Source organism: Physeter macrocephalus, chromosome 14 (genome assembly GCF_002837175.3).
Source record: "Physeter macrocephalus isolate SW-GA chromosome 14, ASM283717v5, whole genome shotgun sequence".
Classification (NCBI taxonomy): Eukaryota; Metazoa; Chordata; class Mammalia; order Artiodactyla; family Physeteridae; genus Physeter; species Physeter macrocephalus.
In genome coordinates, this window is record NC_041227.1 from 123,720,376 (window position 1) to 123,733,649 (window position 13,274).

Below are 13,274 nucleotides of genomic sequence, written 5' to 3' on the forward strand. Positions count from 1 at the left end.
TTTAAAAAATGTATTTATTTTTTTGGCCACGCTGCATGGCTTGCAGGATCTCAGTTCCCCAACCAGGGATTGAACCCAGGCCCTTGGCAATGAAAGCGTGGAGCCCTAACCACTGGGCCACCAGGGAATTCCTGCCAAAGTTTTAATATTTGCTTAAAAGCTTGAATTTTATCATTAGCAACAAAACCATCAGTTCTCTTCCTTGATGTGACAGGCTCACATCACTTGGTTTCAAGAAAACACCTGCCAAATGCCCAAGTCTGAATAAGTGTTGTCAGTCATTCTTTCAAGTACAAGTGGTATTCCCACAAAAAAAGCAGCCAAGTTAGCATGTAACTCAAAAACCGCATGAGTGGTTTTCCTTGAGATAACCCTGTACCTTGGTGTGCAGCCAGAGTGCTTTGTGTGTATCTCTCATTTCAAAAGAATATTAAAAAGTCATATCCTCAAAGGTGGAGATTTAGTAAAATTAAGAATTTTTATAGCTTTGTCAAGGACATTAAGTGAAATTGGCATTTTTAAAAACTATATGTGCTTGGTGGTGACGGACACAATGGCCAATACCAGGGTTTTCCTCATGCTAAGATTCTAGCACATTCACCCTTCATTACTTTAGTAACATCAGTGCAAATATCAACATGTTGAAAAAGCCAGATAATATCTTAGTGTTATTTGCAGTCTCATCAATGTTGTCCCACACACGGGTCTGCCTAAAGAATGGATGCCTACATTTCCACAAAGTATGTCTAAGTCTGGTCTGAGTGATTTTTTTTTTTCTTTTTGGCTGCGTTGGGTCTTCATTGCTGCACACGGGCTTTCTCCAGTTGCGGTGAGCGGGCTTCTCATTGCGGGGGCTTCTCTTGTTGCAGAGCACGGGCTCTAGGTGCGCGGGCTCAGTAGGTGTGGCTTGCAGGCTCTAGAGCACAGGCTCAGTAGTTATTGCACACGGGCTTAGTTGCTCCGCGGCATGTGGGATCTTCCCGGACCAGGGCTCGAACCCATGCCCCCTGCACTGGCAGGCTGATTCTTAACCAATGCGCCACCAGGGAAGTCCCTGACTGATTCTTAATACACGAAAATACTCGAATCACAAAAGTAACGACACAAACAAGTATTTCTCAACCCAGGGAATGACAATGCAGATTTTTTAATTGTGTTTTATGTCTCAAGATTTTTATTTCAAAATCAGTTCTGTAAATTTTACTCTCTAAATATTTCAAAACAAAGTGTTTACCTTTAAGCATTGTTTGTACTCATGTTAATGTGTCTACACTATATGTCAAGAGGTATGCATGTTGATGATACTGTTCCCTTTCTCTAAGCAAAGAGATTCAAATGAATACAGATTTCACACATTTACCAAAATTAATAAAAATCACAGAATATCAAAAGAGGCTCTTCTCACATCTCAAGTCAACTCTTTCCATGTATGCCTTAAAAGCCATTTTCAGGTATAGTAAGATACTAGTTCTGTAAGAAAATGTATTTTAAGAGTATTTTATTTGAAAATCCTCCAGGAATCCTGTTTGAAAAAACTATTTCACAAATAATGGGGGGAAAAAATAGAAGCAAAATAAAATGTCCGTGGACAAGGCTGCAGCAGATCCATGCTTAAATGTAAATCTAATCTCCATCCTGAGTCACCTTTCAGACATTTAAGTTAGAAACAGTTGTTTCTATTGGAACTTTTCTTACAGCATCTTGATTTTGCCATCACCTCAAGGTGTACTCTATCAAGTCAGAACACAGGCTGAGGATACCGAGTATCTTCCAAAAGAGCCTCTGAATACAGATCAGCTTTCTTTCTTTCTCTCTCTCTCTTTCTTTCTTTCATTTTTGGCTGTGTTGGGTCTTTGTTGCTGTGCAGGGGCTTTCTCTAGTTGTGGCGAGCAGGGGCTACTCTGTTGCGGTGCGCAGCCTTCTCACTGCAGTGGCTTCTTTTGTTGCGGAGCACGGGCTCTAGGCACACGGGCTTCAGTAGTTGTGGCAGGCGGGCTCAGTGGTTGTGGCTCGCAGGCCCTAGAGCGCAGGCTCAAGTAGTTGTGGTGCATGGGCTTAGCTGCTCTGCAGCATGTGGGATCTTCCCGGACCAGGGCTTGAACCCGTGTCCCCTGCATTGGCAGGTGGACTCTTAACCACTGCGCCACCAGGGAAGCCCCCTACAGATCAGCTTTCTAAGAATTTTCTAAAATAGCATAATTTGACAAGACCATTGAGCTGATGCACCGTATGGGCTTCTCTGTCCATTTATAGAATCAGAGAAACTTAAGAGCTGAAGCAAACTTAGACAACATCAAGGGCAAGGAGGGTGAGGGGAGATTCTAACTTATCATCCAAAAAAACACAGAACTTTGTAGCTGTGGAACTGAGATGAGAACCGCAGATTCCTGACTCCCAACTTCCCACACGTGTCACAACACCTTGCACCCTTCCCCCAAATCTGTCTTCTTCTTCCTAACCACGTGCTTGTAGGCATGCTGAACTCATAGCCAGTATGTGAATATGTCAAGGACACAACCCATACGGATAAAGGAACAAGGGGGTCTCTTGCTGAAAAAGCTTCCCCAAATCATGAACTAGCTACAGGTTCTGCAAAGAATGCTTGGCAGCAAAGAAAAAGCCACGAGGAGAATAAAAAGAAGTCAAGGCGTGCTAGAAGCAACTCCACGTTCGTGGTGCTCACCTGTACTTCAAAAGCAGTTTCAGTACCACTGAGCGGATGACAGGGGTCTTATCCACAACGTCATCAAAAGGAGAAAGAGATTTTGTGTGTTCACGGCGTCCTTAAACCAGAAGGAGAAAGGTAGATCATCGTTCACATCAGACATAAAGAGTGAGATGAAGAACTGAATTTTTAAGTCTATAGGAAGAAAGCCACTCACTTTGGGAAGCCTCTCGAAAGAGCTCCTTCTCTACAAAGAGTAAAGACAGCAGAACATTGACCACATCCTTCTGAGGTGGAGAATTGTCTTTGAAGCACATGGTGGAAACTAGGTCCACAAAGAAACTATTGCACATCTGCCGGAAGCGAGCATGTTTCTCGATGACCTCCCTTAGGAATCATTGAAAACCAGTCAAAAGGCTTGTAGAATGTGTTCCAGAATCCCTCCCTACAGAGTGCTTTGGGATTTGGACAGCATTTTTTTTTTAATTAAAAGATGCAAGTATCTCCTTACATTGATTAGAACCAATCTCCAAAACTGCAGACAGTACATACACTTGGCTCTTCTGAGAAACACTTGGATCATCTGGACCACCTAGCAACAGCCTTCATATCCCAAGAGTTTCTCAAAGATCCCACCCACCGGGCTTGCCTTGTGCTCCGCTTTCAGGAGGCATCAGAATGGAGGAAAACGGGAAGGAAAACCAACCACTTAGGCTAATTTTAACTACTGCCCTGAAAGGCACTTAGCCAGATAAGAGCTAGCTTTATCCTCAGGACATAGAACATGGATGGAATTTACATATCAAGAGGATAAACCAGTTGCATCTAAATTCTTTGGGTCTCTTGTGATGGCTTTATTTAGTTTACGACTTTCTGGTTTATTTCCTCTAAGTTTTCTATCTCCCTAATCTGTATACATGTATGTCTTGAGGAGAGGATAATTTTCAGACACTAGGTGTTTATAAAGGTACATAAGTAGTTAGTTGTCTTTCTTAGAACACTTCTCTGTCAGGCTTTCTAAGATTAATAATTATATTTCTGAATACTGTATTTGCAAAAAAGAAGAAAAAAGAGGAAGCTTTCGCAAGAGAAAGGGTGTTTTACCGGTGCTCCTGGGAAACAGAAGGAGAGAAGCTGTCTGGCAAGTCAGTTAAACAATAGGGGCATCCCATCTGCCCTTGGGTGAGGTGAACTTTGACGCAGCGCTGGCAGAATACATGGTCACAGGGCAGGCAGACAGGATCCTGTGCATCTCCCAGGCAGATGGGGCACGGCTTCACTCCAAACCTAGAAGCCAAGAAGGGTGACCAATTCTGAAGCAGAGAGGCTGGCCGTGAGAAGCAAAAAATACAAAAGGTTCTGAATTCTCTCCCTTGCAGATCCCAAACCCAAGATCTCACCTGGTGAGGCTCTTGCTGACCTGGTCCTTACATTTACAAAGAGTGGTCATCACTGCGACGAAAGGCCTGTGAGTCTTGATGTCAGAGTCCTCTTGCAGGCACTGCAGGAGAAAGGCAGCAGGAGTAGGAGGGAAGCTAATTAGCAGTGAGGAAGGGCAGGAGTCAGCCAGGCAACAAAGGCAACAAAACACAACATCCCCTCTGCTACTGCCGAAGCTGGGCAGTTAGGGCTCTGGTGTCTGCAGTGCAAGGCTTTTAAAAATTTATTTAGCAGTTTCTTTAACTTTGAATGCCCTTTGTGACTACGCTGCTTTGGGGAGAAGGTCGATATTCTCGGCTTCTGATTTTTCCCCTCTTCCTCTTTTTCTTTTAAGGTCTATCTCCCTCCTCCCGTTATGAGATATTTCAAACTATAAAGGATAATATAATGACCATCTGCGTATTCACCAAACTTTAAGTAATCATAGCATTTTTTTGAATATGTGCTTTATCAGTTTCTAAAGAAACAAAACATTATAGGTGCAGCTTCAACTCCAAGCGTATCCTTTTCTGATCATATTTCCATCCCCCACCCCCCACCCAGCCCCAGAACATCACATTCCTAAATTCCCACTTCCACTAGATTTGGATGCATGCATAAAAATCTTGTTGCTTTGAATGTTGTAAACTTTCTGTCAGGGACATCACACTGTACCTAAGCTTCTGCAACTTGCTTTTTTTGTTGATACAAGTAGGTTCAGATCATTCATGTTAACTGCTGTATGGTACTTGTTGATACTGGTCAACTGTTTTCCCATTAACGGACATTTAGAATGTTCCCAATTTCCTGCAATTACAAACATTTCTGCACCCAACATTCTTCCATGTGTCTGAGTACAAATGGAAAAAGTCTCTAGGATATATATTTAGAAGTGGAAACACTGTTTTTTAGGAAATGCACATCTTTAATGATATAAGATAGTGAGTTTAATGGGCGTGCTTAGGGATTTTCTGGTTAGATAGGTATAATGTTTGTTATAGATGTTTTTCTATTAGGTATACCCCTTGGGCATTATCTGCTGAAGGAGAGTTCCTTTCTATTCCTAATTTGGCAAGAGTATCTTTGCACCAAATTATAAATTTTATCACATGCTTTTTCTGTACCTTTGGAAATAATCGTTTGGAGTTTTTCTTTTAATTTGTTACGTAACTGATGATGCTTATCGATTTTATGATTTTGAGCTATCCTTGAATTCCCAGCATTAATCTTACTTGGCAATGATATTAGTTTTTAATACCCTGCTAAATTTGATCTGTTAATCAAAAGATTGAAAAAAGGCCAAAGGACTTGAATAGACATTTTCCAAAGAAGATATACAAATAGGCAATAAGCACACGAAAAAATGCTCAACATCACTAGTCATTAGGGAAATACAAATCGAAAACCACAATGAGATATCACTTCATACCCATTAGGAGGGCTATTATTTTAAAAAAATGGAAAATAACAAGTGTTGGCAGGGATGTGGAGAAACTGGAGCCCTGGGGCGTTGCTGGTGGGGAAGTAAAATGGTGTGGCAACTGTGGAAAACAGTATGGTGATTCCTCAAAATGTCAAACATAGAATTACCACATGATTCAGCAATTCCACTCTTAAGTACACACCCCCAAAAATTAAAAGTAGTGACACAAACAGATACTTGTGCACCCAGGTTCAGAGCAGCATTATTTACAATCACCAAAAGGTGGAAACAACCCAAATGTCCATTAACAGACGGATGGATAAACAGAATGTGCTCTAACCATACAGTGGAATCTTATTCAGCTTTAAAAAGGAAGGAAATTCTGACACCTGCTACAGTGTGGATAAAGCTTGAGAACACGATGCTTAGTGAAATACGCCAGTCACAAAAGGACATTTCAAAGGCCGTACAGCAAAGCTGCTGGCAGTGCTTGTGTGAGGTTCCCAGTGGGCAGACACGGTCTTCCCTGAGTGGCCACTGATGCTGAAAGGACAGTCACTTTTTCTACAGGGTACTATCCTGTGTGTCACCAACTTTATAAAGGGTAGAGAGGGGCAGAGACGTGGGCTTCCTATCCCCTTGGTCCCACCGACAGCACTGTGTTTGGAAGTCCACAGGCCCAGAGGCGTTCTCCTACACCCCCGTCTTCCTGACCATGGCAGTGGGAAGCAGCTCCCTCTGCGGGCCAGGCTGCTGGTCTGATCTGGGGCCACTGGAGGCCTGGCTGGAGCCCACCCTTCAGTCCTCCCAAAGGTTTCCCAAGTGTACTTGCTGCATGAATAGTTCCTTTTCCTGCAAGGAACCCTAAATGACACACCCTGACTTAACACTCAGGAGAGGGTAAATATTAAAATATTAAGCACCAAAATTTTAATGGCCTACGTGATGAAATCACTTTCCTTCGCACTTCCAGATAAAACTCTCAGGGCAGAAAGGGGATATACCACCAAGATGATAAAAGTCGGCACATTTCAATTGTTCTTTGTCTTACAAAGAGGCAGACCAGTGCCTGACAGGCCAAGCCTTCGCACTCACCTTGTCCAGCAAGAAGACATAGTCTGTCACCAGCTTGCGCAGCTCAGGAATATAGCTCTCGGTCCCCAGGAGCACATGCTCCACAAAGAGTGCAGTGGAGAAAATGCGATTCCAGTGGGTTCTGTCGAGAGAGGGGGTCCCTTACTCAGCTCTGACAAAAGCGCCTGAGACGAATGAAGAGGGGCAGGGAGGCAGTTCCAAGGCACAGGAGTTGAAAGATAAGAAAAGGACCGGGCGTGAAGGTGGGTGAAAGAATTAGGTAGAAGCCCTTTGTGATGTGCTCCCTGACCTCCACACACTTTGTCTCTTTCCACCCCTCCCCTCAGACTCTCTCAGCTGGGACATCTCAAGTTCTACGCCTCTGCCTGTGTCCGGTGAGTCCCACCTCGCCCTGAAAGGCCAGCACAGGACTTGTCCCCTGGGAAGTCTACCCTGTGTGCTCCCTCTCTGCTGCCCTGCTGGGGTCCTTTGCAGCTGCTTCTTCTCCCTCAGGATCATCATAATCTGCTCGCCTTTTTATCACGCCCATCACTCCACGCGCTCCCTGAATGTACAGCTCTCTAAGATCATCGTGATGCCTGGCGTTTAGTAAGGGTTCAAGAGACGTTAAAGAATGAATGAGGACAGGCCCACTTCCTGTGGCAGGAGCATCTCCTCTCTCTCTGATGTGCCCGGGGCTCCTGGGTCTCACCTGACGTCCCTGATGACGGCTCTGGTCACCATCCCGCCGCCCTGCAGGTACCCATCTGAGCAGAGGAGCTCCAGCGGCATGCAAAGATTCTTCACCGTCTGTAACCAAGCTTGGGGACTGGGCTTCAGGAGGTTTCCTGTCAGCATTTCAGCACAGGCCACTGCTGCGAGCACATCCAGACTCTGGGGGGCAGAGAACAGGCCCGGGACTGAGCAGCCTGTCCCCCGACCCCCACTGGGCTGCTCTAACCATTAAGTCGGAGGCCCTGGCTGTTAGCCCAGTGTGTTCTTGTGTTCCAGGCTTGTAGCTTCACCTTTCATTTTCTTGGGATCTAGGAAGCATGAGTTAGATGCGTTCTAACTGAGGAGCCACACTGACACGTGTGCCCCATGAAGATGTTTCCCATGTGGAACGTGGACCATAAGCTTTCCCTTCCCAGGGCAGTGGTGGGAGCAACCGCCCACTCGCTTGAGGAGGCCAAGCCTGGCTGCAGGCACGTATATCCCTAAGAGGGGCCATACCATCTCATGTTTGGCCCAGCTGTGGTTCCAGGTGCCTTTTGTAAGGCTCTGTAGAACTGCGGGGTAGATGGTCAAGATCCTGGAGAAGTTCTGTAGCCGGCTACTGAAATGCTGGTAGGCGAGGTGCACGGACGGTAAGGAGATCTCTTCCGTTGGCCTTCCTGCCTTCAGCTGATTGATGCAGGACCCCAGAGCCATCTGCAGAACCTGGGATGAGAAACAAGCTTTTACTATATACTCGTAAATTATTTTTTTTAATAAGATACACTTTCCTTGTGGGAAATCGGAACTATTCAGGAATGACAAAAAAGAAAATTAAAAACCATGTACACTATTAGTATCCCTCGTTTACTTTTTGGTGTAGTCCCTTCTAGATGTTTTTGGATCCATACCTCTTCTCCCTGTGGTCCCCAAATTAGGGTCACAGAGTATTCCTGATTTTTTTCCACTTTACATTACCAGCATTTCTCTATCACGAGCATGCTCGAAGACATCGTTTTTAATGGCTGTGCAATAACCAGTCAAATGGCTGTACAAATATTTGTCCAACTGTTATTTTAACACAATTACATTGTTTCTAATTTTCTGTTTTTAGAAATAAAACTGCAAAGAACATTCCCGTGAATAAAATATTTGTCCACGTCTCCAACAACGTTCTCAGGACAGAATCGCCAGTTCAGATTTTGTGAAGTTCTTCATTCATCCCGACAGATGGTTTTCCAGAAGCACCACGCCGTTCACACCGCCATTGGCAGTGGAGGAACTCCTGGCTGTTTTAAAAACCAGTTCTGCCACAAGAACAAGTAAAGATCGTATCTAAAAGTTGTTCATGCCTTGCTGATTTACTAGCGAGGCTGAGCACTTTTTCCAGTGTTTTCTGGACATCTGTATGATTATTCTGTTAATAGTTAATTTATAACTTTCACTCATTTTTAAAAATTAGGAGATTTTTCTTATTGTATCCTAAGAATACTTTATTAACCCTTAATCATGTTGGTTGTAAGTATGTTTTCCTCAGATCTGTCAGTTTCCTGTTTTAGGTACTGAAGTTTGAAATCTTCAATATTTCCATTGAAATTTTAGTTATTATTATTACCTTGCTGTGATCAGTTAAATATTCACCTAAGTTTCTTCAAGAAAAACTAAATATCTAAAAAGAAGGTGTCACAGGAAATTAGAGGTCTTCTTCCTGTTAATAAAAGCTCCATATTTTAGGGGCGCTGGGCAGTGGCCTAAGCATCCAGCCCCGAGGGTTCTGAGGGTGTGAGTGGCATTTTCTCAGACCACTGTCCTCTTGGACTACATTCTGTTCCACGAACACTACAGCTCCAGTAGTTGAGGAAAAGTTCCCATGTTGGCATCTTGTCCACGTTATACCAGCCTCACCCTGCCCCCTAGTCAGTACTTACGTTTAACTGTTCCCAAGTGGACACTCTCATGGTCAAGAGAAGGAAGTCCTTCAGGTAGCACTGAAGAAGCTCTTGTCTCTGGTCTACAGTGAGCTGAGCAAGAAACCTGCCCAGTGGGGTCTGCTGAAAGAGCTCCACTAACTTCTCTGCCAGTCCTGCCAGGGGTGGGTGAGGGGGGAGACGGAGAACGGCTTGGGGTGAGGATGTTGCCCATGACTCCCCTTACCTGCTGGATGCAGGGACATGGACATGGTTCTAATAAGGCTGCCTTTTTAATCATCATTTTTTATCATCATTTTATCATCATTTCTGGACACTTTAGATATCTTCCCAGTGGAAGAACAGAAACAAAGTCAGAAGGAATGTTCCATTCGGGTCATAAAAGCCTAGCCAGCCCCAAAGAGAACACAATCTGGGATAGACCAAGTTTATTTCTACCAAGTCAAAACGTGCTTTGGGAACCCCAGACCCTAGCGAACCAGGAATGAGTGGGTTGCCCTCCAGGGGCTGGGGTCATATGCTGCTCAAACCAAAAAGATCTGCCTTCTAGTGGATGGGGTGCTGGCCCCCAAGTCACATGCTATTATAGAAAAGTAGGGTCAGTTGGGATACGGTATGAGAAAGAGAAATACTCTCTCTTCAGGAGAGAGACTGCTTCAGGTTTGTTCAGAGAGAGTGGCAGAATGCCTACCTAGAAAAATAAGTTCATCTTCAAGTATTTTGACCAGTATTTTTTAAAGAAATCTTTCCTTTTTTAAAAAAAATTGAAATATAGTTGATATGTTAGTTTCAGTGATTTGACATCTGCCTACCTTATGAAATGATTACCACAAGTCTGGTAACCATCTTCGTCCTGTATTTTTAAAAAGCAGTACTATACATAAACTTTGAAAAGATTACTTCATGTACGAAAGATGACTTTCCCAAAAGTGCTGTGTGACCACTGGTTTTCCTGGAACGTCTGTGGCCAGACTACTTGGCACGTGACAACACAGCAAGGTGCCCTGTGACTCAGGAGGACACTGATGGCTCAGTTTGGGCAAAGGTATTACTCTACTCTGGTCGCTGGCAGTCGCTGAGAAGGGCCCAGCTGGGGACATCCTGAGTCCTGGTGCCTTAGTTGCCCAGGGAACTCAGAATGGGGGTGACCACCTATGACAGGGTAGCAGGGTCTCCTCCTGCCAGAACACGTCCCCTCCCACCATCGCTGGGCTCACCTTCATCTCCCGTGATGTACTGAGTGTGGACCCACAGCTCCTCCAGATAGTCCTTGATTCTCCAGCTAAACGGGACACTGTTGGAAGTGTCCTCCGAGAGGTTCATGTAGTTCTGCACCACGATGTAGAACATCTCCCCTTTAGACCTGCAATCAGCCAAACAAGGACCAAGAATGTGGTTAGTGCGACGCCGCTCAAGACACAAGACGAGATCCACTCCTGATGCCAATTCCTCTCCATCCTTAAGAACTGGGAGGCTTAGTGGGCGACAAAGACAGTCCCCTGGTCTGTTGAACAGCTCAGCTTTATGTTATAAAGGAACTCAAGGATGATCTTATGTCACCTCTTGGTTTTACAGACAAAACAAAAACAAACCACGGCTGGAAGGAGTCAAGTAGGTTGCTTGAAGTCTTGGGCAGAACCAGTCTGGTGGTGTCGGAACCCGCCCTTACCCTATACCTAGGCAAAGAGAATCGAAGCCCGCCGAAATCCAAACAGGAAGGTTCTGGCAGGCCAGCTGAGCTTGAGTTACACAAGATCGGGTCTAGGGATAGGCTTTGTGGTTCCTGCCACTGGCAGGAGGAGCAGGAAAATCAACACAAACGCTCTCCTACGTGCAGCTTCGCCAGTGTAGACGAGGTGGAAGCTGGCCATTTTAACTGCAAAGGGTGCTCTGAGAACAGGGAAATGAGGAAAGCCGAGAATGAAACACGTATTTCTCAGAACTCGCGTCAACTCTTTTGTTACTGTAATGCCATGACCCTTCAGGCTACAAAAAGAGCCAACTTAAATGTGATTCTAAAACCCATAACTATATTTCATCAAACACTTGGGAGAGCCTATTAAGTCTGTTGCTATGTTATGGGTTTTTTTCCCTTCCCACGAAAAGCAAGTCTTCTATTCACCTTGTATCATTTGCCACAAGAGGAATGTTCAGAAGCTTAACGTCACTGAAAATAAACATCCAAAGATCTCTTGCCCAGGATGGAGAATGTGGGTTGGCCAGCAGCTCAAGGTTGCCATCTCTGTCCATGAAAGATATCATGCTCGCCAGGAGGGGCGTCACAGCACCCTGGACCCGCTTCCAGATGGTCTGCCTGTGTGTGGGAGAGAAGCAGGCCCACTCAGGTTTGAGGGACCACAGATCACACTGCGATGCCTGCATCCTTTTCACATTTTGTGCCTTCTTGGCAGTAACAAAACATCTGCTCTACTACTCCTACACTGTAGCTGTGTTTTTCATGTTTTTTACATCATTTTTAAGTACTAGAAGAGAGACTTACAAATCAAAATAAGATTAGAGGCAGAACTGGAAAGGTCCTTAATTCTACCTCTAATAAACTGGAATTAGTTCGTTGAAAAGGCCAAGTAGTATTTGTTTTATTTTGTTATACAGCTGTTTTCCAGAATAAGTCATCCAGGCTCTATAAATAAAGAAAAGAATGACCAAATTCATTTGAAAAAAATGTTATTTTAAGAAAAAAAAATCAGTTGGGAATAGAATATAATAAAGAGACCAAAGTAAATTCATTCCAGGTACATTAAACAAGAAAGCATATCTTTATCTAGAACTTACTTTTCATTGCTGATGGTTTTGTACATTAGACCTGAATATTTATATATGTTTATACACATATATATAAACTTGACTGCTTATATTAACTCATACACTTACAATTATATTTAGTAATAAAATATATATTTTATTTTATAAAAATAAACTTAACTCATTTAAAAATTCTTATGGTAAGGCCAAAGAAATCTACTACTAGGTAGTTAATATTGGGGAGAAAAATGCATGTTCCATTTCGAAAAGAAAAAGAAATACTTTTTAAAAATATTGAACCAGAAATGTGCAGAAAACTGTGAGAGTGAAAAGGTAAAAGCTGGCTGCAGGGAGAAATGGGGGAAGCTGTACCTGGTCACGTGTGCAGACTTTGGGTGCTGGAAAAACCCTAGTATAGTCATCCCTTCATACCCATAACGGGTTGGTTCCAGGACCCTAACAGATACAAAATCTGAGGATATGCTCAAGTCCCTTATATAAAATGGTGTATAGCATTTGCATCTAACCTACGCACATCCTCCTTTACACTTTAAATGATCCTTAGATTACTTGTAACACCTAATACAAAGTCAACACTATGTAAACCGTTGTAAATACAAGGTAAATGCTATGCAGATAGTTGCCAGCATGTGGCAAATTCAAGTTTCGCTTTTTTGGAACTTTCTGGATTTTTTTTTTTTTTTTCTGAATATTTTTGGCCCGCAGTTGGTTGAATCTGTGGATTTGGAACCCGAGGATATGGAGGGCTGACTGTGTAAAGACTATCCCAATTTGGATTATTTAATGCCAAGAGGGCAAATGACTGAAATCCAAAACACATGGATGGTGAGCAGTTAGCTTCCAAAGCCTTGTGAGAATGGGCCAGCAGGCCCCAGAGCTCCACCTGGACTCAGACGCTGGTTGGATCCCATGGTGGCCCCTGAGCGCAAGGAGGCCAGTCCTGACGCACAGCAAACAGCAGAGCAGTGACAAGTGGGGCCATCCTTGCCACTATGAACACCCTTTGAACATCGGCAAATGTGGGAAGTTCAGTAAGTGAAGGGGTGGTGTCAAGGGTACATTGAAAATACAGATTTTAAGAAGCATTTATGTAAAATCAAGCATTTAGTAAAATCCACCCAGAGGAACCAAGGGAAATGAAAATAATTCTAGGTCCAAATCTAATCTCACAAAGTTCCTTCAGAAGGTACAATTAGGAAAGAAATGAAGCCTAGCTACAGAAAAACACAGAAGCAGAAAAACCCTACAGTCACAAACCCAGCATCAA

General features: G+C 43.8%; 1 protein-coding gene across 2 annotated transcripts in view; it reads right to left on the reverse strand.

The window, feature by feature from the left end:
• Positions 1 to 13,274, reverse strand: part of RNF213 (ring finger protein 213) — a 103,509-nt gene that overhangs the window by 22,596 nt on the left and 67,639 nt on the right. For both annotated transcript variants that reach the window (XM_055090946.1, XM_055090947.1), the window contains 10 exons: positions 11,346 to 11,537; positions 10,441 to 10,586; positions 9,224 to 9,378; positions 7,815 to 8,021; positions 7,294 to 7,475; positions 6,603 to 6,723; positions 4,066 to 4,166; positions 3,770 to 3,952; positions 2,883 to 3,052; positions 2,684 to 2,783 (listed from right to left, as the gene is read on the reverse strand). In XM_055090946.1, coding sequence (XP_054946921.1) covers positions 2,684 to 2,783; positions 2,883 to 3,052; positions 3,770 to 3,952; positions 4,066 to 4,166; positions 6,603 to 6,723; positions 7,294 to 7,475; positions 7,815 to 8,021; positions 9,224 to 9,378; positions 10,441 to 10,586; positions 11,346 to 11,537 — 1,557 coding nt within the window. The remainder of the gene's footprint in view (positions 1 to 2,683; positions 2,784 to 2,882; positions 3,053 to 3,769; positions 3,953 to 4,065; positions 4,167 to 6,602; positions 6,724 to 7,293; positions 7,476 to 7,814; positions 8,022 to 9,223; positions 9,379 to 10,440; positions 10,587 to 11,345; positions 11,538 to 13,274) is intronic.